Source organism: Macadamia integrifolia, unplaced genomic scaffold (genome assembly GCF_013358625.1).
Source record: "Macadamia integrifolia cultivar HAES 741 unplaced genomic scaffold, SCU_Mint_v3 scaffold537, whole genome shotgun sequence".
In the NCBI taxonomy this organism is placed as follows: domain Eukaryota; kingdom Viridiplantae; phylum Streptophyta; class Magnoliopsida; order Proteales; family Proteaceae; genus Macadamia; species Macadamia integrifolia.
In genome coordinates, this window is record NW_024870478.1 from 118,279 (window position 1) to 143,549 (window position 25,271).

Consider the following 25,271-nt stretch of genomic DNA (forward strand, 5'->3'; position numbering starts at 1 on the left):
ACATGTTGGGCTAGGAGGAGTGATAATGCAAGGAGGACACCCCATCGCTTTTTATAGCGAAAAATTGAATGAGGCCAAGAAGCGCTATTCGACTTATGATCTGGAGTTGTATGCAGTCGTCCAAGTGCTACGCCATTGGAGGCACTACCTCATTGGTAAGGAGTTCATTTTGTACACTGATCATGAGGCCTTGAAGCACCTTCACTCACAGAAATCGATTAGCCATAGACATGCCAAATGGGTAGCCTACTTGCAGGAGTTTGTATTTGCTATGAAGTACAAGGTGGGAAAAGAGAATATAGTGGCTGATGCACTTAGCCGGAAAGTGCTCACACTTAACACATTTTCAGCACATGTTATTAACATAGATCAGATACGAGGTGAGTATACATCTGATTCTGATTTCAGCACTGTCTTTATGGAGTTACAACAAGGTGGGCAGCACTTAAAGTACTCTATTCATGACGGGTACTTGTTCTTTGGCACGCGGCTTTGTATCCCAAACTCTTCCCTACGTCATCACATCATACGAGAGTTACATGGAGGAGGATTAGGGGGACATTTTGGGAAAGATAAGACTCTTGCACAGGTGACTGATCGATATTATTGGCCATGCATTGCAAAGGATGTCGATCATGTAATCAAGAGATGCCGTGTATGTCAGTTGGCAAAAGGGGGAAAATAGAACACAGGTTTATACTCTCCACTACCTGTTCCTCATGCACCGTGGCTTGATGTTAGCATGGATTTTGTTCTTGGACTACCCCCTACTAGAGAACGATATGATTCCATTATGGTGGTTGTGGATCATTTCTCTAAGATGGCTCATTTTATACCTTGTCGTAAGACTTTTGATGCTTATCAAGTTGCAAAGCTCTTCTTCAAGGAAGTAGTACGACTACATGGGCTGCCAACTAGTATTGTGTCTGACCGTGATGTTTAAGTTCATGAGTTATTTTTGGAAGACATTGTGGTTGAAGACAAATACAAAGCTGAACTTTTCAACTGCATTTCATCCACAGACAGATGGACAGACAAAGGTGGTGAACCGTAGCTTGGGAAACTTGTTGAGGTGTTTGGTTCGAGACTATGAGAAGACATGGCCTTCTATTCTTGACATTGCAGAATTTGCCTACAACAGCTCAGTGAATAGGACAACAGGTCGTACTCCTTTTGAGATCTTGCTTGGAGTCCAACCTAAGCGGCCTATTGACCTTATGTCACTCCCACCCCAGGCTCGAGTTAGTATTGAAGCTGATGAGTTCTTACGTCATATCACTGAGGTGCATGCCAACGTCCGACGACGTATTGCCTTGAACAATGAGGTGTATAAGGCTTCTGCTGATCGTCATCGGCGTTATGTGGAGTTCAAACCCGGGGACATGGTGATGATTCGAGTAAATCCTGAACGGTTTCAGACAGGTGTCAATACCAAGCTACATCCACGAAAGATGGGTCCCTACAAGGTGCTGAAACGTATAGGACCTAATGCTTATGTGCTTGAGTTGCCTGATGACATGACCATAAGCAACGTGTTTAATGTGGCTGATCTTCACCTTTATGTTGGGCATCATTCAGATGATGGAGACTCGGAGCAAATGCTGAGGTTGCCTCAACTGAAGCCACCCACTTCTGAAGTTATTGAAGACGTCTTGGATGATAATTACAAGACCTCCCGCCATGGCACCGGTTATCACACTTTTCTTGTCAAGTGGAAAGGCCGTCCCAGTAGTGACTGTACTTGGATTCATGCTGATGATTTCAAGAGACTTGATCCCGACTTGTATGAGCGTTACATGTCCCTTATCCATTCGTCGGAGTCGAATGTTTCCAAGCCGGGGAGAGTTGATGCAGATTCTTCACCAAACTAGGCTTGTTTTATTAGGAATAAGCTTAGGGTTGGGTTGTATACGTGTTGGGCCTTCAGTCCATGTGGTTTGGAGTATATTGGGCTACTTTTATGGGTCTAAACTAGGGGTTCTAAGGTTGCATACGGGATTCAATGAATTGTTTCCTTTTTCTTTAGTTTCCTTTTTAGATGGGGTTATTTAGTTTCTAATTTTCAGTCTTAAATTAGTTTCTAATTTACAGTCACAAGACTTTCTATTTTGTAAGTTTCTATTTTCAGATTTAGTAACTAGTTGAGTTTCTAATTTTTAGTTTCCTATTTCAGTTTTTGGAAACTAAAGTTAGTTTCTATTTTATGTAACCCCTATCACTATTATAAATAAAGCTATGGCTCCTTTAATGAGCCACGATTTTTACAAACTACATGGCTGCTGCTGCTGTTTTCTCTGCGAGAGAACTTCCTTGTGTTTGATCAAGGTATTGGGTTGGTGTTCGATCCGACGACTCTTTGCGGCGAGAAGTCCAAGAGGTTCATCTTCAAGTGTTCTTTTTCTCTTCAAGTTTTCTTCTTCTTATTCTACAAGGCCCTTTGATTCAGAATTTCTGAGTTGTTGAAATCGATTGCAAGCGTCATATTCTGTTATCTCGGTTTTTACCACCATACTGTGCTTGATTTATTTGGGTAATTTTGGTTGTTCTTTGGTTTACAAGATCCTGTTGTTTGGGTCTAGTTTGGCTTGTCAAACCTATCCCTACATTACCATTATTATAACAATCCCCCTCAAGTTGGTGCATACATAACGAAGATGCCCAACTTGCTAACAATAGGATTAAACAACTTACTACTGAGATTCTTAGTAAAGATATCAGCTAACTAAGCCTCAGAAGGCACAACAGAAAACATATGATGCCTTGCTCCAGCTTCTCTTGATGAAGTGAGGATCAATCTCTACATGCTTCGTGTGATCATGCTGAATTGGATTGCTATGCTGATCGCAGACTTATTGTCACAATAAAGTCGTATCGGTAAATTGATAGAAACACACAAATCCTGAAGAAGACCCCGAAGCTATTATAGTTCACAAATATGAGTCATGGCTCGTAACTTAGCTTCAACACTAGCTCTTGCAACCACTACTTGCTTGTTGCTCCGTCATGTAACAAGATTACCTCCTACCATAGTATAATATCCAGAACTAGATCTCCATCATCAGGATAGCAAGCCCAATCGGCATCGGTGAATGCCTCCACACGCAAATGGCCATGAGGAGAGAACAGGACACCTTGTCTTGGCACTAACCTTAGGTATCTCAAGATGTGGTATGCAGCCTCTAAATGAGTGGAGTGTGGATCATGTATATATTGGCTTACCATGCTAACTGCAAATGCAATATCAGGGCAAGTATGAGATAGGTAGATGAGATGACCGACTAGCCTCTGATAACTGCCCTTGTCCATTGGTTCTCCATCTTTCTCATTGAGGTGTGAATTAGGCTCTAATGGACTATCATCAGCCTTACATCCAAGTAACCTTGTCTCAAAAAGAAGGTTAAGAATATATTTCTCTGAGACAGAAAGATACCTTGAGCTTCCCTAAGTCTTTGATCACGAACTTAGTTCCCAAATGAGATTTGAGATGGCAACCTCAAGTGTGTCACTACTAGTAATCACTATGTCATCCACATATACTATAAGAATATTAATGTACTCCCTGACTTCTGAATAGAGTATGAATTGCATTACTCTGTTTGTAACCTGTGGCAATCATCGCCTTGTGGATCCGGCCAAGTCAGACTCGTGAGGATTGCTTCAACTTATATAATGCGCATTTTAACTTGCACACCTTGCCCTGAGTCTGTTGAGTGGAAAAACCATTAGGAACATCCATATATACCTCATCTTCCAACTCACTATGAAGAAATGCATTCTTTACATCGAGTTGTTGTAGATCCCAGCCACGGTTGACAGTTCATGATATGACAACCCTCACAGTGTTCATCTTAGCCGCTGGTCCAAAAATTTCTTGATAATCTATGCCATATGTCTGAGTGAACTCTTTTGCAACCAGTCGAGCCTTGTACCTATCCACAATTCCATCTGCAAATTGCTTCACAGTGAAGATCCATTTGTAACTAGCTGTTTTCTTCCCTGAAGGAAGGTGAATAAGCTCCTATGTTTCGTTATTCTCAAGTGCCTTCATTTCTTCATGCATTGCTTTTTTCCACTTCGGATCAGCAAGGACTTCCTACTTATTATGGGGAATAGAAACATATGACAAGGAGGAAACAAAGGAATTGAAAGAAGGAGACAAACATATGAGACAACATTAGCAATGCGATATTTAGTACATTCCCCGTTGAGATTCATGAACAACTATAGGTAAATCAAGGGATGGATCAGTAGGAAGGGACTCACCAGCACTGGGACTTGGTTCTAGAGCATGTGGTTGGCTTGGTGCAGTGATGGTAGGATGGGTTTGCTTACGATGATGGTGCTCAAACACCTGATTGAATCTGGTCGGCTGCTCTCCCTGGGCTAAAGTGGACTCTGACTCCCTTGTGAGAAAATAGGTTTGTGTTATTCCTGACTCAAGACCCCTTCTTTTAAGTACACATCATCCAATCCTTCCACTTCCAACACTTCCAATGGAACAATTAGTGGCACATCTGCCACTCTAGGCAACTCCCCCTAAAGAGGTGCAAGATAGTAGGTAGCATATTCATGGAACACCACATCCAAGGTCAAATAATATTTCCTTATGGGATGATGGTAACATCAAAACCCCTTATGAGTGGGAGAATACCTAAAGAAGATGCAACGAAGACCCCTAGGGTCAAACTTCCCATGATGCTACTGGTTTCTTGTAAAGGCAACACACCTAAACACTTTGGGGGGCACAACAAAGGAAGTAGAACCCATGAGGACCTCAACAGGGCAAGAGGATCTCAATACTCGAGATGGTAGGCGAATTATCAGATAAGATGCAGACAACACAACATCACTCCAATATTGTGGTGGGACATGTATCTCAAACATTAGGCACTGAGCCACCTCCAACTGGTGATTCTTCCTCCCTGTGATTCCATTTTGAGAAGTCGTGTCCTCACAACTAGTTTGATGTATAATGCCTTGATTAGCTAAATACACATGAAACTCTCCATCAGTGTACTTAGTGTCATTGTTGGACTGGAGTATCCGAACCTTAGCATCAAATTGTGTGTGAATTATCTTATGAAACTATTTAAAACTATAAAAATGTCACTCTTCTAACGTAATGGATACACCCTGGTAGTACGACTAAAGCAGTCAATAAATGTCACAAGCCAACGATGTCCAGTAATAAAGACACGATGGAATGATCCCCACACATCAGAATGAATCAAAACAAATAGAATTAAACTTCTATTATCTGAAATAGGATAAATAGATTTAGTTTGCTTAGTAAAAACATAAGCATCACAAAAGAAATTGTTTGGATTACACTTTGAAATAAGTCAGGAAATAAATTTGCTAAAATTCCTAATGGTGGGTGACCCAAGCAACGATGCCACTAATAGAGACTATGCAAGGCAGAAGTAGATGCAACTGGAACTGTGTTCTGAGAGGTCGATGTAGTTGAGACTGATTAAGTAAATACAACTCATCCACCACTTTACCATTGCCAATCATATAATCCGTTACTAGGTCCTGAAAAAGACAATGGGTAGGAAAGAATGTTACTTTGCAAGTTAGATCCCTAGTAATGCTACTAATGAAAAGAAGATTAATAGTAAATTTTAGGACATGCAAGACAGAAGACAAGGATAATAATGGATTGGGAGAGATGGAATCCTTCCAGAGATAGGGGAAAGAGACCCATTTGCCACCCAAACTTTTTGGTTACTTAACAGAGGAGAGTAAGCATCAAAGGGTTTAGGAGACCCTATCACATAGTCAGTGGCCCTTGAATCAATAATCCAAGAAGGGGATTCAACGATGCGCAATGGCCACCAAATGGAATATCTATGTATGAAGCAGGATTAGGGGAAGCTGGTAGAGAAGTAACTGAAGCCACAAAGAAGGAAGTAGTGTCAAGCTTGGTCATAGTTGGCAGAAGGTTTGTAGTACTTTATTGGAGACAGGAATTTGTGGGAGTATCATCAGAAGCCTGATTTTGCGACAGCATTGGACTGTCCTTGTCCACGACTACGGGTGTTGGCTGGTTTACCATGTAACTTCCAACACCTATCTCTGGTGTGAAATTCCTTTCCATAGTAATCACACTTGACAACCTCATTCTCAGTGGGTCTAGGTTGAGCTTCCCTAGTTTGATTCCCTGAACCAAAGTAGAGAGTAGAGCAATCTTGTGTAGTAGATGAAAGCATAGTGGTATGACGAGTGTCCTCAGTTTTAAGACCCATCGAGTCAAGGTTTCTCGACGCTTGATGTTTGTGGCATTTCTCTATGGAACACGTCCTTTGTAAGAGAGACATTCCTATCCCGCACATAATTCCCTAAGCAAGGATCGGATCCGTCCTAAACGAGAATGGATCCTTAAAGGGCTCCAAATCCTCTCTAGAAGGAAGGATATCCCCTGGGATATGCGGATATGTGAAACTTCCATAACTGGGACGTCTTCCATATTCACTCTTCTATTACAACTCTTGCTATATATGGACTCCTACCAGTGCTAGGGAAGCATGCTAAATTGAGACTTTCACTTCATTGTTGCTATTCTTCAACTATAAATAGGCAGGTAAGCCTCCTTTCAAGGGGATCAACATTTTTTCATTTTTCCTGGAATTTCTGTTTGCAAAGAGATCTAACTTAGACATCGAGGAGTCCCTCGCCGGATAACACCAGTGCTCACTCTCTTGTGTTTATTCCTTTATGCAGGTTCCGAGAGCAGCCTAGGGACGATTTCTTGCTGCAACAAAACCCAAATCGATCAACTAGGGGAAAAACAATCAACCAACAAAAATTGGTCCCCTATTTGATGCATGGTGCTCTTAAGCATCCTGAAATTGAGGCTTCAACTTATCAAGGTGTGTATTTAAGGATTTAGAGGTGGAGTGCCACACTTACCACGTGTATTAGGTCCTAGAGATTGAAATTGAGTAGTGGGTCAGTATGCTTCTAATCAAGTAACATCCTAACAAACATTAATTCTATTATGTTAAATAATTCACTTATGATGTATTCTCTCTTCAATCTATAGAAGTTTAGTTTGTTTCATTTGAAAATATTATTGCAATTGTGTTAAAACAAAATTATATTTGTCAAAAAAAAAAAAAAAAGAAAAAGAAGAGAATTTACTAAAATGTAATCAAGAAATTTGGAAAACAACCTTCATTATGTAGAGCAAATGTTTTCTGTCCGGAAGCATGGCCGTTGCGCCAACACCCTGACCAATGAGAGCGCACAATTGATCATCAATTTGCAGAGGTGTGATGTTCATTTCGCACCCCTTGTTTGGCACGGGGACATGCTCTCGGACAGAATGCATGTCCCCATCATTATAAGTTTTAGATGTTTTCCAAAAAAAAAAAAAAAAAAAAAGCCATAGAATCACAAGTTTTTGAGTTTACTAACTTAATGCGTAAGAAAGCAGGGGAGCTCCCAAGTAACAAGATACATGTCTGGGGGTAAGAGTGGGATGAAGCTGGACCAAATGCTCTGTCAAATCTATCGACTTAGCTCCTCGTTGCTTTCTCTCCATACCCTTTACATTCACACTATCCTTTTTCCATTTATCTTTTATTCTTCCTCTTTTTCATTGTTGAACGAGGATTTCTATTTGGCCCGCATTAAACCGTTGGATATTGATGAGGCAAAATATGTCACTTTCCTCAGCACGGCTGAAGCATGTACGCAAACCTGAAAAGGACTGAGTCGATACCTCGACCTCAATCATGCCGTGCTGTTACCTAGGCCTCCATCAGGCTGTGCTACTGCCTTGGCATCAATCAGTCCGTGCTGTTACCTCGGCCTCCATCAGGCCGTGCTCCACCTAGACCTCCATCAGGCCATGCTACTGCCTCTGCATCTATCAGGCCGTGCTACTACCTCGTCATCCATCATGTCGTGCTGTTACCTCGGCCTCCATCAGACCGTGTTCTACCTCGGCTCCAATCAGGCCGTGCTACCACCTCGGCATCCATCAAGCCGTGCTGTTACCTCGGCCTCCATCAGGCCGTGCTCTACCTCGGCTTCCATCAGGCCGTGCTACCTCCTGGGCATCTATCAGGCCGCGCTACTACCTCGGAGGCCGTGCTATTATCTCGGCCTCCATCAGGCCATGGTCCACCTCGGCCTCCATCAGGCCGTGCTACTACCTCGGCCTCAATCATGCCATGCTACTACCTCGGCATCCATCAGGCCGTGCTGTTACCTCGGCCTTCATCTGGCCAAGCTGCCACCTCGGCCCGACGTCAACAAGGATTCCAGAAACGTGTTTTCGTCCACCCCTACAGTCAAGGAACGTAATCCCTATTCCGGAGGACAGGACTCTATCCACTACACGTCATCATGACGTCACACGGTTGATCCTTCCTAGTTAAGAGGAAAATATTCCAGGAATATTCCCGGAATCATAGAACTCCCCTTGAGGACTCCACACCTAAACAGAACTCTTCACAATCATCTCCCAATGGCCCTCCATCCGCAGCCTATAAATACCAAGGTAAGCCTCCATCACAATGGATCGATTACTCACTTCTCAGACTGTAAAAGCTCTCTTGAGCATCTGTTGTGGAGGTCTAACTTAGGCATCGGAGAGTCCCCCATCGGGTCAGCCCGGCTCTCCTTGTCATCTCTTCTGTGCGGGTCTGCCAAAGCACCAGGAACTGCAGGAGAGACAGTCCGGTGAAATTTTTCCGCATCAGATATGAATCTATTTTACCACCCATCTTACGGCATATCCAACCGTTCCAAGGGACTAAACAACATATACTCAAGAGATATTGTTCAGACCAACACCTCCCCACCTGTCATTTTTTTTTAGGTAAACTTTTTCGTCTCCTTTGTATGAGAGAAATATAGGTTGGACCTTGATGCAACCGTAAGGTGGTTACATTGCCACCTAATGGTCATGGGTTCAGGTAAGGAAAAAACACTCCCTGAAGCAAGGGTAAATATACACAAGCTCGTACCCAGGAGGGGTACACCCTTTTTGTTCCAGAGAAATTCTTCAAATCAGACGCTTTTATGGCCTGCGTCACCTATAGAATAAATATGAACAATATAAAATAGATATCTCAAAGCGAACACTTTCTTCACAATGAACACGAAGATCTGCCAAATTCAGTTTAGTAACGGAAAGATAGGCTGAAAGAAGGCACAATCCAAAAGAGTTTCAGAATCAATCAAACAAATACTTTCCTTGTGAACTGAAAAGAGTTCCACACTTCCACCCGGAAATGTCTAGTTCCATGTCTTGCCGTCAAACAACTTTTTTACCATGTAACATCTCCTAGTCCGACTCCCACTTCCAAGAAACATCATCAGAGTAATCGTAGGCAGAGACAACCAATGTGCTTTCTATCTTGTACATTTAGTTAAAGTACCGAACAAAGAACCACCACGGTGACATTCAATGTTTGCACGCGTTGATCCTAAGTTGTTTTACCTGACTTTCCCCATATTTGCAGTAGTTTTCCTGATTTACAATCAGCCTGATCTGGTTCAAAAGCACACGGTAATGCCCCTCCACAAAAAATCCACCCAAACCCCTATCAGTGAGAGAGAACCTTCAATTGCAGGCCTGCTAGGAATCCATTGGGCTCACGCAAATAGAAGATAGGGTGTGAATAAAAAATGGATTCAAACCAAAATGTTTAGAATAGTTCTATACAGTTACATGTATTCAATATTTCTCTAAAATATGAATTGAAGAAATTACAACAGCAGCACATACCATGGTAACGATTCCAGTGCTCTCCATGAAACATAAAAGGAAAATGACACATCAGTGAGTCAAGTAGATACTAGTAGGCGAATGAGAATAATGCTGCTGTGAACCGGGGCAAGGAAATTATGGCATCAATAATCTAAAGAACAAGTGAAACCCTTCCATTTTATGAATGAACTGAAAAATAATTCAGTTCCTCTGAGCCAAACAAACATTCCTTGAGAGTATTTTAGCATAGTCAAATCCCTAAGATGGTTCTTATCTGATCCGGTGGATGCCTTGCCAAGGACTTGGGGTCTGGGTAATGGTTCGTGGGATCCATGATCACTTTGTAAATGAGTTCGTAAAGATCAGCTAATGACCTAGCAACTCGAATGCAAGCCTCTGATCGCAGCCGAGGGACCTGCATCTGCTCAAATTCTGGTAGAGAACCTTCACTTCCTAACACAAGTCCAAAGAAAGCCTTCAACGACTCTGAAAGGGAGGCTGGTGATATATCTTCCACTTCGGCCAGTGGTGGGCCATCAGTGTCCTCATCAAACTGATTCTGGATTTGAGATATCTTGTTCAACAAGCCACATCTTCTTAAAATAGCATCAACCTCTTTTTCCACAAGAATATTGACATGGTTATCAATCATTGCTTGAAGATTCCTAACATACTCTGCGGCAACATCATGTCCAAGCAATGGTTGCTGAATGGCAGATAAGCAGTTGACCAGGAAGATTTTGGAGGGTGTTTCTCGATTCTGTGCAGATCCAAGGAGCCAAAACACCATACCAGAGTCAAGATAGCATGGAAATACACTTTTGGAGCAAAAAATAGTATAAATAAGCAATATATAACATGTATCATGCATAAACACTAAAATGGAGTACACCGTATAATGAGATAAGTGCATTCAATTGAAATTGTAATATAGGATGAGGTTTCTTACATATAGTAATAGTCTAATGCCAATGAAGAGTGTCAGGATAGTTCAAACTCACAGCTGGAAGGGTCTTCAGGGATAGGAGTGAGTAGAATGATGTTGTGCACTGACCAAATATAGGCATAATATTGACCCCAGAGGAAATAGTTATGGTAATGTCTCTCCAACTCATAGTAGATCTGATGTAGATCTACTACATATAGTTTTCCTAAAGTAATAATACTTAGTTTGTGGGGAAAAAAAAAATTCAAACATGAACACATTCCGTTTTGGGACGCACTTGGACCAACAAGCAACAGTAAGGTAGGAATGTTGTGACGTCAAGCGGTCGAAATAGCCTCTCGACATTCTCAGGGGTAAGGCTGTGTAGTTCCCCTCCCCCGACCTCACAAAAGCGAGAGCCTCGTGCACTAGGTACGCCCTTTATGATTTTTTTATTTTTTTTTAGTCTTACATATCTTAGCAAATGATGATGTTAGATGGTTGTATTCAACGACCTGATGTTGTTTGGTATATTCAGCAACCTGATGTTGTTTGGTCCCTAGCAACCCGATGCTGCTACTTGGTTTGGGGAGACCTTTGTTTGAGGCTTGTGAGTGCTTTTGATGTAGCTATTGAGTGCCACAGTTTCGGTGAAGTGCTTTCTTTGGGAAGGTCTTTTGATGTAGCTGTTGGATGCTATGCTTTTGTTGGAGTGCCTTCTTTGGGAAGGGCTTCTGGTGGTGTTGTTCATTGCTGATGATTGTGCTTGGTTTATTCGACACAATGTTTCTTTATCCACTGATGATGTTCTTGTTTGATGTTTTTGAGCTGATATTGCTGCTGGCTTCACAATGGTTGAATGGTGTTCTCTCTGTGCTCTTGTTCGTCCAAGCCAGAGCTTTCTTTTGCTATATGTATGCTCCAACTTGAGAGGGAGTGTTAAAGAGTGTTCACGATAAGGAGAGAGTCCCCATTGTGCTATGAGTCGAGTCTTAGAGTTGTTTTGGGTTTCCTTATTAGGTTCTAATTAGGTGTTTGAGTCTTCGTAGGTTTCCTACCAAGACTCTACTTATTTGATTATAAAGAAAGGTGAGCACCACGATGGCTAAGTACACTAAACTATCGTGGGTTTAGATATCTCTCTCGGTTTTGCTTCCTTTTCTTCACAGGTTTTGGTTGGTTCAGTTTTCTTTACAATGTTCATAAATCTGATTGTACTATACTTGAACCTAAAGCTCTCAATTGTCTTTTTCTTGGATACTCTCCTACTAGAAAAGGTCACAAGTGCTTCAATCCATCCTCCCGAAAATGACTTGTATCTGAGGATGTTACCTTCTTTGAGTCTATGCCTTTCTTTTCCCCACAAATGCCACCTCTTCAGGGGAAGAGTAAAAGTAAAGAGGTGCTAGTCATGCAACATTTACTTGTCCTAACATTTATTTTTAATGTTGAGAAGACCAAGGATATAGATGTAGGAAATGTGACAGAATAAAAAAATAATTGTTGGTTGCTGTAGAAGGGGAACCTAAAAGAATTGGGGAAGGTGAATAGGAGATTCTGATTTTTTTAAAAAGAAGGGAGAATAAGACCTGCCAACAGTCCTCTTCTGATCCTCATCATGAGTCTCATCCCCCTAATTTAGGTAACATTCCATTCTATTCTCCTGAGTTATATCTTCTTAGTGCTATTAGGAAAGGGAAAAAAACCTTGCACTAATCTTATTGCCAAGTGTGTTTCCCATGATTCAATCTCTCCAATAGGTGTTGCTTATTCAATTGCTCTTTCCTCGTTCTCTACTCTGAAAAGCATGTCATTGAGGTCAAGATTGACCCAAAATGGAAGGAAGCTATGAGTGAGGAGATGAAGGCACTTGAGAAGAATTGTACTTTCGACCCAGCCCAGAACTGCTTTTGTTTGCTTTGTTTACCTGTCGTGCCTATACCTACGCCTTTGAAGCCCCTACCTATGCCTTCACTGGTGCTGGTTCAACCTTTCAGTTGGCTTGAAGTATGCTGCTGGGCATAAAATATACTGCTGGGTGAGAGACTGGGCCAACTTACTGCAACATCGAATTCTTAATCTACTACTGCTGATCTGCATAATTGACTGCTTCAACTGGACCTCTATCTACTTATGCTGTTAGTGATGCAACATCCACTTATTCAACAGAATTCCGAGTTAGGTCTTCCAAAGGGAAGAGTCTCTGTAGGATTATGGGTTCTAAATCAAACACCATTCAAATGGAACTATCAGTACACATAAGGCAAGGCTAGTGGTTAAAGAATATAGCCAAGTGCATGGAGTCGATCATTAGGCTTTAGGAAACATTTGCTTTAGTGGTTAAACTCAACTTGATAAGAGTTTTATTTATTTTTAATCATTAGCAGCCAATCAGGACTATCCCTCGTATTAGTTTGTGTTGTAATAATGTATTATTTGTTAATGGGTTTTAGAGGTTTTTATCCAAACATTTAATCAAGGAGAAGTTAGAGAAAGGCTTCATATGCATTCCTTTTGTGAGAAGTGAAGATAAGCTAGTGGATATTGCTATGAAGGGACTTAGTAGTAAAGTTTTTTATTCTATTTTGTGCAAGTTGGGCATGTGTGATATTCATGCACCAACTTAAGGTGGAGTGTTGTAATAATGGATTATTTGTTAATGGCATGGATATTCAGAAGTATCTCATAGTACCAAGCAACAAATAACCCCTAGCAATAGACGGGGTCATAAAGTTAATAAGATAGGGCATTATCATACAGTTGGCAGCATCTCACTTGTCTTGAGGGGTACAACAGTAGTAAGGCAAGCATTAGTACCTGTAAGAAAACCGGTATATCCACGGCCAGCAATAGACAAGTAGTAGAAGCGAGACCACATCAGATAGTTGCTCCCATCCAACTTGATGGAGCTAGCAGAGAAGGTAGGGTAATCACCATTAGAACCACAATTCCCCCCATTCTGGAGAATCAATGTACCAGTCTTCATAAGCCAAAGTTGCTGATCCAAAGAACATTCACAAGATAAAGAAATCGTCCAGATCTAGCCAAACATAAGGATCTAGGTCTTTAACTGTCTAGGTCTAGTCCATTATACGGGTCTAGGTAAACATTAAGGTTTCAAACAAGGAGAAGGCCCCTGGTGGGAAGAAACTCACCATTGAGGGGAAAACCCTAAGGAACCAAATAAAAGAGGGAAAGAAATGGGTGCGGTGCTATAGGGGGAAGATTGCGAGAGAGAGAGAGAGAGAGAGAGAGAGAGAGAGAGAGAGAGAGGGGTGGTGGCCAGTAAGAGGTGGTGGGGGTGGTGACTAGGTGCAGCACATAGGGGCAACAATGGTGGAGGTTGTGCACAAGGAAGAGGATGGCGCAAGGGAGGGGGCGGCAGTGATGGTGGGTGGCGATTGGCAATGGTAGGATGAGTGGTGGTGTCCATTACTTGGACAATGGACCTACACAGGCTCTTCGCACATCTTTAGATTTGGCACTCTCAGAGCTCCTTAGTTTGCATTATCGTCAAGGACACCCCCATAGGGAACTTTATCTAGATTATTTCTTGCTTTAGTTAAACAATGTACTCAGAACCAGTTTAATTGTGATGCATGTGTTTTCGATAAACAAGCTCGGAATGTTTATCCTATCTCTGATAATAGAAGTACTGTTCCTTTTGCTTTGATTCATTCTGATGTTTGGGGTCCTGCCTGCTGTGTATCTATTTCTGGGTATAGACCTTTTTTTTTTTTTTTTTAGTGAATAAATAATTCATTACCAAAGAGACGAAAAATATACAGCTCCAAAGAGGGGGGAGAAGAAAAGAAAACAAGACAACCCTAAGAGGGAGTCAAGATTCTTGATTACAAAGCTTGGAAGCTCCCAGAAAGCAACAATGTGACAATTTCTGGGAGAGGGGGGACAATTGGAAGAAAATTTTGAGATCTTTGCTTTAACATCAAAGAAGATGGAATCCCAAATCTTTTCTAAATGCTGGAGTTGGAGGTCCATTTCCTATGATATGTCTCCATCCAGATCTGATTTAAAGTGGCACAGAAGGCAAGTTTTCCCACATAGTCACAGATGGTCTTCCCTTGAAATGTCATATCCATCAAAATCCACTCCCCTTGAAGAGGGAGAATTCTTCTATAAACTGGCTAGCATTTGGAAAGAACTAACTTCCAGATGGAGGAGGAGACAGATCAAGCCAAGAAGAGATGATCAGTATCTTCAGGTTGAGAACCACAAAGAATGCATAAAGGAGAAACCTAGATTCTTCTTTGGATGAGGAAGGCTTTCGTGAGGAGAGAATTCATAAAGACTCGCCATGCAGTGAAACTTTGCCGAGGGATGTGATGCTTGAACCAAATGACCTTGTGCCAAGGGGAAGGAGGCCCATGAGGTCTGATAAAGTCCCAAGCAGACTTTGCACTGAAGAGGCCACTCGGAGCATGGTTCCAAATAATAACATTCATCCTCCTGAGACCCGGAAGGGGAATGATTGGCAGAGAGTTCCAAATTTCAGCTATCTGATCAGACAAGGGGGCAGGGGGGCCCATAAACCAGAGGAGATGATATCAGCAACCATAGCATGCCTTGGAAGCCCTGAATTGTAGATATTTCTAGCACTGAGAACCTGTGAGAGGAGCCCTTTAGGATGCCAAGGATCCATCCAAAGATAAGTGGAGGCATCATCCCCAATACGAGAGGAAATGACTCTAGAAGCAATAGGTCTTAAGGAGATTAACTTGCGCCATACCCAGGAAGCATTGGATGGAGAGCGGACCGACCGAAAAGATTCCAGCCTGAGGAGATGTGCATACACCCAGTCAACCCAAATTCTTTTCTTCTTGCTAACCACTTTCCAAATAAGCTTGAGAATGACTGCATTATTGACATCTTTAATGCGTCTCAAGCCTAGACCCCTTTCTTTCTTGGGAAGGCAAGTAGCAGCCCAACTAAGGTGGTGAAGGAATCTAGAGGATTCACACCCTTTCCAAAGGAAAGAAGCAAATAAAGATTCCAGCTTGGCTATAACCACTTTGGGCAAACCATAGATTCCAGACCAGTAGATGCAGGAAGCTTAGAGCATAGTTGTCAAGGCGACGCCTAGGCGTCCAGGCGCTTTGCCTGGGGCCTAGGCGACAGCCGCCTTGTTGCACTGCATGTTGCCTTGTGTTTCGGCACTTATTTATGCCAAATATCATTCAAGTAAATGTTTTTGTTATTTCATTTACTTAAGATATTATTCATAAATAAGCAAATACCCCCTATTTGAATCTAATAAAAATAGTTTAAAAATCAAATTCCAAAAGGATAAAAAGTCAACCCCCCAGTCCAAGAACAAAAACTGGATTTTGGTTATAGGGACGATTTTCAACTTTTAAATACTAGGGTTTTTATAAATTATAAAAATTTTATAAATTCTATTATGTTAAAACATTGCTAAAAACCAAAAGTCCGGTAAAAAAATATTTTGTTTTGATATTCATAAAATTATTTTCATTCAGGCGATTTTAACAGTATTCGCGCACTTAAAAATAAGTTTGATTGAAGCATAACTTTGTCATTGCAACTCAGATTTAAGTAATCTTAGACTTGTTAGAAAGCTGGTTTTATATTATAACTAATACAAAAAGTCTCATGTAAAAATAAAACCATTTGACCAGTCAAACTTATTATAGAATAAGAGCATTTCTCTAAATGTTGATTTTTTATAACTTAATATGACTTAATGTTAATTTTTTATGATTTGATGCGGCTAAATGTTGATTTTTAATGACTTGATGTAGTTTAATCTTGATTTTTTATGATACAAGGTATATATAACTTACTAAATAATGTTAGAAAATAGGAAAAATAAAAAATAACACTTGTTTGCCTAGTTCACCTTAAGGCGGGCGCCTAAGTGCTTAGACAACCCTCCACCGCCTTGGTTTGCCTTGGCGCCGTGACAACTATGGCTTGGAGGACTGATTTGATGAGCTCAAGACGGCCAGGAAAGGATAGAAGCTTCCCTTTCACACGTGAGCCTTGCAGGGATAAGTGGGAGGCCCAAATACTTAACCGGGAGAGAGCCCAGGGAAAATCCTATTTTCTGAAGAAAGGAGTTCTTGGAGGCTTCCGAGATCCCTATCAAGAAGATGAGAGATTTCCCAGGGTTAATACGAAGACCAAATATTGAGGCAAAAAGGTTCAGGCAGTGCATAATAGTGTTTGAGGAAGTATCATTAGCTCGAGAATAGATCATCAGGTCCTAAGCAAAAGCAAGGTGGTTGAGTTTGATGGTCTTGCATTTAATGATGGGGGTGATGGAGCTCTGATCCGAGGCAGATTGCAAACTGCGAGTAAGTACCTCCATAGCAAGGAAGAAAATGTAGGGGGACAGGGGACATCCCTGAAGAATGTCAGTAGAAGAGAAGTACCCCGTCGAGCTGCCATTTACCAGAACTGAAAATTTGGGGAAGGCAATACAGTGGAAGATCCAATTGGTTAAGATTGGAGAGAAGACCATCTTGTTGAGAATTAAAACAATGTAATCTCATCTCAAGGAATCAAAGGCCTTGTGAATATCAATTTTCATTAGAGCTACCGAGGGGGTGGGACTTTCTGTCAAAACCTCTAACAATCTAATGACAGAGAAGAATGTTAATCTCCAATGGTTCTTCCAGGGATGAAAGCAGACTGGTTATCACTAACAAGAGAGTCAATGATAGTCTTTATCCGATTGGTAAGGATCTTTGCAATAAACTTGTATAGGAGGTTATAGAGGGGGGTTGGCCTAAAATCATTCATTGTGTTGGCACCCTCCTTTTGGGGATGAGGCAAAGGAAGGTATGACTGATAGCCTTGATTTGAATGGGATTGAAAAAGCTCCTGAAAGCTTTGATAAGATCCTCTTTGATGATGTCCCAAACCAAAAGAAGAGGAATACACAAGGGAGAAGGGGGGAGGACATCACCCAAGGATGAACCTCGGCGAAAGAGAAAAGGGGGACAACAACTCAAGGGGGGAGGGGAAGCTCAAATGGGGGGGGGGGGCAAAACAATCAAGAGGGGAAGAAAAAAATGGTTGGGAGAAGGCCCTAAGAGACAACAATGAGCATGTTCCTTGGGGAATCCCTAAAAGATTTAAAACGTAAAGATGCAAGTTTGTAGTGGATGTCAAAATAGACGGCTTTCCAAATCTTGTCATAAGAACGAGAATAGGAAGTCCATCTTCAAAGATTCCGCTCCATCCAGATGTGATTGATGGCAGTACAGAAAGCAAGCCTTCCAATAGTGTTGGAGATAAAGGAACTAGAAAAAGTCATGTCCACCTAAATCCATTCTCTACTAAGGGAAAGGGGTCTCCTTCTGGAGGGCCAACAACTGCTAAGGATTCTCTTCCAAAGTGATTGAGGAGAATGGGCAAGAGAAAAAGTGATCAACATCCTCTGTTGCACTCCAACAGAGACAACAAGAAGATGGCACCCTGATGTGCTGGTAGTCATTGCTCGCCAAGCAGTGAAGCTATAGCGTGGGATGTGGCCTTTGAACCAGATGACTTCATGCCAAGGGGTAGGAAGATTGGAGAAGCGGACAAGGTTCCAAGCAGAGGCAGAGGTGAATTTATCAGAAGCACATGGGAGCCAGGAAACAATGTCCTCTCTTACACGGTGGCCAAGAGGAAGGGGAGGCAAAGAGGACAAATGTTTTTTTTTTTTTGGGGGGGGGGGGGGGGGGAAGAGGGGACACCAGACATCCCGAATAATAGAGGAGATAGATGTGTTTCTCCCTAATCCAGAGTAGTAAATAATTATGGGGCTGATTACCGAGAGAATGATACCTCTCAGGTGCCAGGGATCAAGCCAAAGGTTGGTGTTGGAACCATTGCCTATGGATGCATAGTTGTCACGATGACAAATCAATCCAAGGCGGTGGGGGTGGCTAATCGATTTGGGGATGAATCGCCCGTTATGACGTTGCCATGGCGGTCAAATCGCCCATGTGTCATTTTTTATTTTCTCTATTTTCTAAAGTTATTTAGTATGCTACTTTTTTATTTTCCTTATTTTCTAAAGTTATTTAGCATGCTACAAGCCTACAATATATACCCTATAACGTATAAAACCAATATTAAGCAACATCAAATCATCAAAAATCAACATAGCCCTATCGAAATCACCTTGCATTTTACAAAAAATCGACCGCCTAGTGAATCAGGCGTGACCTGGCATCCATGGCGGTGCCATGACGACGCCTATCAGCCAATGGTGACCGCCATTTGTGAGTCACGTAAATCGTAGCACTACTATGAACTTCTTTTTCCGCCAGGACGCCAGATCGCCGCCTTGGCGACGCCTAGGCGACGCCATGACAACTATGTATGGATGCAGAGATGGCTCCAAGGGCGATGGGTCTAGCATGGAGGATATTACGCCAGACCCAGGAGACATTGATATTAGGGAGATAGTCCAAATGGAGTCATTCTTAAGGAGATGAGAATACACCTAAGAGACCTAAATACTGCTGTGCTGGGAATCGATTTTCCATATGAGCTTGAGGATGCCCACAGAGTTGGCTTCCTTTATTCTTCTCAACCCTAAGCCTCTTTCAGATTTGGGGAGCCAACTGAGGCCCAGCAGGGTGGAGGAATTTAGAAGAGTCTACCCCTTTCCAAAGAAAGGATAAAAAAAAAGGACCCAATGCAGTTTCATACCGTCTTGGGCAAGATGGGAGTGTATGATGAGAAATTATGTGTTAGGAGTTAGGACTCCCTCTATAGATGTATTTATGTACTCTCATGTTAAATCTTCTAAAACAGGAAACATAGCGTCCATGGCATCCACTCTTTCACATTCTTTCCGCCAGAAAACATACTGCTTATAGCAAGATGTCCAGATCACACAAAAAGCAGCCTAAATTGGAGGGCCAGCTTGTCCAATCAAGTGGTGATGCAGATATGAACATAGTTCAGTAGAAATAACCCTTGGGTTGGGTTCTCTGTATGGTGGGCCTTTTGTCCAATGCGTTTTCTTTTAATAGTCATAGTTGTCACTATGTTTAGGAAAACCAAGGCCTTGGAGGGGGCCTGGATGCAAGGTAACACCAACAACGCGATCAATTCGACCAAAATGTCCGCCCAGGCGACACTAGTTGTAAAGGCGTCTGGATGCCAAGGCGGTCACCTAACTGATGCCTTGACAAGTACCATGGTCAGAGGCACCTTTAATGGGCCTAGACTAAGTAGGAGCTAGGACTACGAGATTAGTCAAGTAGTATTAGTTCAGTCCAAAATTTTTATCCCTTCATATGTTAAAAGTTAGATAGTATATTCTATGTTCTGTTTTTAGAGTCCTATTTTGAGTAGAGTGCCAAATACTAGTCTGTTTTGATCATTCCAAGTAATTATTTGAATTCCAAATCAGTTTCGGAGTGAGAGAGTCAGTTTACAAAATTTATTTCTAGTCCACTGGCCAATGGCCTTACACACGAATTTATAAGTAATATTATTAAAAAAATTTATCAAGTACAGTGGATTCAGTTATTTTCATCCGAGTGGATTCTCAGGTTCAACTTGGTGAATTCCAAAACCAAAGTAGGAGTACTTTTGCTCTGTTTTATCTTTCTTATTCTTCTCTCTTTTATTTTAGTATCACAGGTCAGTATATACTAGTTTTCAATCCCTGCGGCACCCCTGTTTTCACTCTATTTTCCAGTTTTTTCTTCGCATCTCTCTCCAGTTGCTGCATTGTTTTGGCTCAAATCTGACACAAGTTTCTGCTATTCTGTTCTCATATCTGAAGTTTTCTAGTCGATTTGTACTTTTCTGGATCTGCTACCCTTACTCCTAGTAGTTCTAGGAGACTAATACTTCTCCCTATTCTGTTACCAGATTTGGCTCAAGTTCTACAGGCTGGATCTGCTACTAGAATAGAGCACCCAATTAGAGTTTGGGTCTATTATCAATTTTCAGTCTTAAGTTATAAAATTCCTCCCAAATCTGGTCTGGTCCCCTGTTCTGTAATCATATGTAAAGCTAGTTTCTGCTAAACAATTCTGGTCCAGGAAATTATTTTAGGGTTTCACGTACTAAAAATGGTCCCATCAACTCCACTTGAGAACATTGTACCAGTTGGCCGTTAGTAAAGTGGAAATAGTAGATTTTCTGCTAACGAAAAAGATCTACAGATAACTGCATCACCCTTTAGTGGGCAAAGACAGCTATGTATTATCTCAAGAAACTTTCAAAGATCCAAAAACTGGGAGCACAGAATCAGTTGCCCCAATGGAAACCATTTTAACTAACCTGAGAAGAGATAAATGTTCTGTCACTCAAAAATGCATCAACTGGTGAAGCAGAATCTCTGCTGATATGGCCTGAATCAGAACTCATTCTACTTCTCTTTGATGACTGGGTTACTCCTCTGGACTTGTGTGTCTCAGCCGCTTGCTCACACATCTGCAATGATGGGTAGAATTGAAAATTTTGAGTTAATTAATTCTGCAAAACATAATAGTAGCCAAAGTTTAGAAGGTGTAACAGTATTAAGTTCAATACACCGGCAATAGCACAAAGAAGAAGAAGAGGAGAAAGAGAAAAGTTGATGGCAGTGGAATAGGAATAGGAATTCAGCAGGTTGAAGAAGCAGAATCGGTGAAGTCTCTGCACTCACCTCTTGTCCAATATAATAAAGAGATACAAATACAATAGAAAACACAATCATATACAAAATAGGAAACATAAGCCACCTAGAATATTATCTAAAAACAGAATTATGAGGACAAGCCCAAGCCATATTGTATAAGCCATATGACTCATGGGAATTGTATATGACTCGTATGTACCCCATGATGCATATGGGTCATGTACCCCTTACAACTTAAATCAATTGGTATACTCTGAAAATCAGTTAGTTGATGTGTTTACCAAGGCTGTTCTCTACAAGTCGTTTCTTCCTCTTATCGACAAGTTCGGCATGTATGATATATTTGCACCAACTTGAGGGTGAGTGTTGATATGATCGTAGTTTATTATAACCTTGGTTATTTTATTATTTACCATAGTAACTCTTGTAGATAGGGACGCTTAGTCAGCGACACCCTACTTTTTTTATCTGTTATGGTTGTAACCTTCTTATAAATAAAGGTGATCATTATTGACAAGTCGAATCATTCCCCAAACCTCTGATTCTGAACTAAGATCCGACAAGCTGCCTCCCAGTGGACCTTCTTCGGTGACTGCATAACTGAATCAACTGACTAACAACCCCAGCTGCAAAGGATATCTTAGGTCGAGTAACAGTCAAATAAATCAATTTCCCCATTCTTCTATATCACTGCTGATCACCAAAATCTTCACCGTCAGAGTAGTGGAAAAATTATGATGAGGATCCATAGGAATATCAACTTGTTTAGAGGTAAGCATATCTGTTTCAGATAATAGGTCTCAACACATACTTTCATTGTGAGAGACTAATTCCTTTCTTACTACGTAAAAATTCAATGCCCCAAGAAAAGAATTCACTTCAGAAACTCTAGATTCATCATTTCTATAAATTATAATGTCATCAACAAAAACAACCAATATAACCACCTTAGATCCTTATCAACGAACAAACATAGAATGATCAAAATAACACTGTGAAAACCCAAAAACAAGTGACTACAGAAAGCTTGTCAAGCTAGGCTCTAAGTGACTGTTTTTAACCATAGATGGCCTTCTGTAACTTGCAAACTCTGGCTGAATTCTCCCCCTAAGAAACATATAATGGAGGTTGCTCTATATAGACCTCTTCAATAAGATCACAATAGAGAAAAGCATTTTTAATATCCATTTGATAAAAAAAATCCAATCGAGGTTCACAACATGAGATACGAGCACACGGTCAGAACTTAAATGAGCAACCAGAGAAAAATTTGAAGTGTTCAATGGGAGCAATCTAGATTGTACTAGATGGTTACACCCAGCAACACTGCATGAAATCCTTACTTGGGAGGAAAATCCACTAAAGTCTTATGTCTAACGAGACTTCCAAAACAGCATGAAGGGAGGATCGATTACTGGTTTATTGGAATTCTGACACCATATAAGAGTATTAAGCTCAATAAACCAGCAATATCACAAAGAAGAAGAGGAGAAAGAGAAAATTCCATGGAAGTGGAAGAGGAATTCTGCAGGTTGAAGAGAAAAATGAAATCGGTGAGGTCTCAGCACTCACCTCTTGCCAATACATAATAAAGAGTTACAATTACAATAGGAAACACAATTAGGTATAAAATAGGAAACATAAGCCACCTAGAATATTATCTAAAACAGAATTACGAGGACAAGCCCAAGCCAGATCGTATAAGCTATATTGACACATGGGAATTGTACATTATGACTCGTGTACCCCTTACAACTTAAATCGCTAGGTATACTTTAAGAGAAGAATAGACTAAAAGTGCTTTCACATGGAATAAGATTTCAGAACTCAAAACAACATGTGCTTCAACCAAGCTTGAGAGAAGATCAGAGTTGACTGGATCAACTTATGCCTCGTTTAGACACTACTAGGTCCACTCTCATGCAAAATTGCAATTAATGCGTGTTCCATAATCCAAAGGTTTTTAAGATAAGATAAAGAAAAGGTATGTGATGCAATTTCAGTAAAAATGTGAGTTAAACAACATAAATAATAGTTAAAAAAAATTGTTCACTAAGAGCCAAGAGATATCAAGAGTGACCACTAAAAAATCATCATCATCAAGAAGGGGACACAATGAAATGATAGCCATGCCTTGTGGAGGAGAAAGCAGGCAACCAAAGCAACATATAGATAGATGAAGTATAATTGAGATTGTTTAGGTTTCTCACGCAGAGTTTAAGCCTAAACATTTTGGGGGAACTTAAGGAAAGCATCCATAGATGAGAAGATGTGTGATACTACAAAATAATGGTTTGTTCATGTTCAATAAAGTCTATTGACTTCTTGTGAAAAATCCCACATCGGCTAACTATGGGACCTTAGATGACAGCATACACCAGTTGGCCTCTCTACCTAATTGCTTAAGCTTTTGGGTTAGACACTTCGATATGGTATCAAAGCCAGGAGGTGGGGTGTTAAATCCCTGGTATGTATGAGGGGTTTGTGTTGTTGTACCCAAGGTTCAAAGTATCGGTATCGGGTATCGTATCAGAAGGGTGATTTTAAGAGACATATCGAAGAGGCACAAGATATGCATGGAAATGGCCAGGAAACGCATGAATCTTCTTAGGATACATGCAAAATACAGTATTGAAGGATGGAACGCCTTATTATGCAATATATATCATTTTGATCCTAGGATTTTAGTCTTTTTTACCCAATCTAGTGATGCATTAATATATATATATATATATATATGCAACTTCACATCTTTTTCATTGAAATCTGTCGAACCATGATATGAGCATTATAAATCCCCAAAACTTGTTGAAATGGTGAAGATTAGGTCCATTTTCTACGCTAGATGATCTCCTCCCAACTCAGATCAAAGAGGAATACAAGTTTCCAGGGCTTTTGGTTGCACTTGGTTACGTATCTCACTCACTGTTAGTTAAAACGCGTTTGTGTTTTTTTGCCGTTTAAAACGCGTTTTCCCGTATGCTATTATACAGTACAAAAAAAAACGGAAACTGCAAAAGAATCCGTTTTAAACGCGTATCCGTTTTTTAAGTGTAAAATAGGAATTTTATTAAAAAAATTAATTAATTAAAAAATTAAAAAAAAAAAAAAAAAAAAAAAAAAAAAAGAAAAACCTATTAGTAAAAGTGAAGAGTGAAGACAATATGGTACTTGGTTTTTGGTTTTTAACTTCCATACTATCTATAGGAAAAAAATCTCATCTTCTTATAGCCCATTGAGTAAGGAGAAGCTAAAGCTAGCAACATCTCATTTTCTTGTAGCCCATTGGGCTATTTTATCTTGGGACTCCCACAGCTTTTGGAACATTAGATGCATGTATACAGGTAATAATCTCTCAAATTGCATGAGTATACTACCGTTTTTTTGGTTTCATTTTTTTGAAAACTACACGTTTAATACTCGTACCGTTCGTTTTCATCCGTTTGCCGTTCCCTGTTTTTTTGACCTTTTTTTGACCGTACCGTTCATCGTTTTTATCTGTTTAAAACCCGTACCGTACGTTTCTGTTTTTTTACCGTTCCCGTTTTAACTAACAGTGATCTCACTAACGGTTTCTGTTTTACAGATTTAAAGGAGGCATATCGAGTGTATCCTACCTATATCGGTCCTGTATCAGACCATATCGACCATTCTCCTGTATCGGTTGATACAGGGAAGACATTGGCCAATATGGACTGATACAATATGATAAGATACGATACGTTAAACCTTGGTTGTACACCTACGCCTTGCACCCTTGGATCCACCAAATGATGTTGTCACGTGCAGAGTTATTTGTGTGTGGGCCTACACGTGGGGGGTGTTGTGTGCTGATATACATTGTTGTAGTCCTTAATAGCTCAAGATTTTGTGATAACGTTAGGGCCTGGATGTGTGTAGAGTGTTGCAAGCAATGATGTGTGAAGCTGAATGTTGGGCAGTGAAGAAACAACATCTAGAAAAATTACTATAGCTGAAATGAGAATGCTGAAATGGGATAAGTA

The 25,271-nt window shown here is 40.8% G+C and overlaps 1 protein-coding gene across 1 annotated transcript in view; it reads right to left on the reverse strand.

The window, feature by feature from the left end:
* Positions 1-9,632: 9,632 nt before the first annotated feature.
* Positions 9,633-25,271, reverse strand: part of LOC122069131 (conserved oligomeric Golgi complex subunit 6) — a 48,611-nt gene continuing 32,972 nt past the window's right edge. Inside the window, exons 10-11 of the mRNA XM_042633063.1 lie at positions 20,928-21,080; positions 9,633-10,484 (exon numbers count right to left, since the gene is read on the reverse strand). Coding sequence (XP_042488997.1) covers positions 9,975-10,484; positions 20,928-21,080 — 663 coding nt within the window. The 3' untranslated portion in view covers positions 9,633-9,974. The remainder of the gene's footprint in view (positions 10,485-20,927; positions 21,081-25,271) is intronic.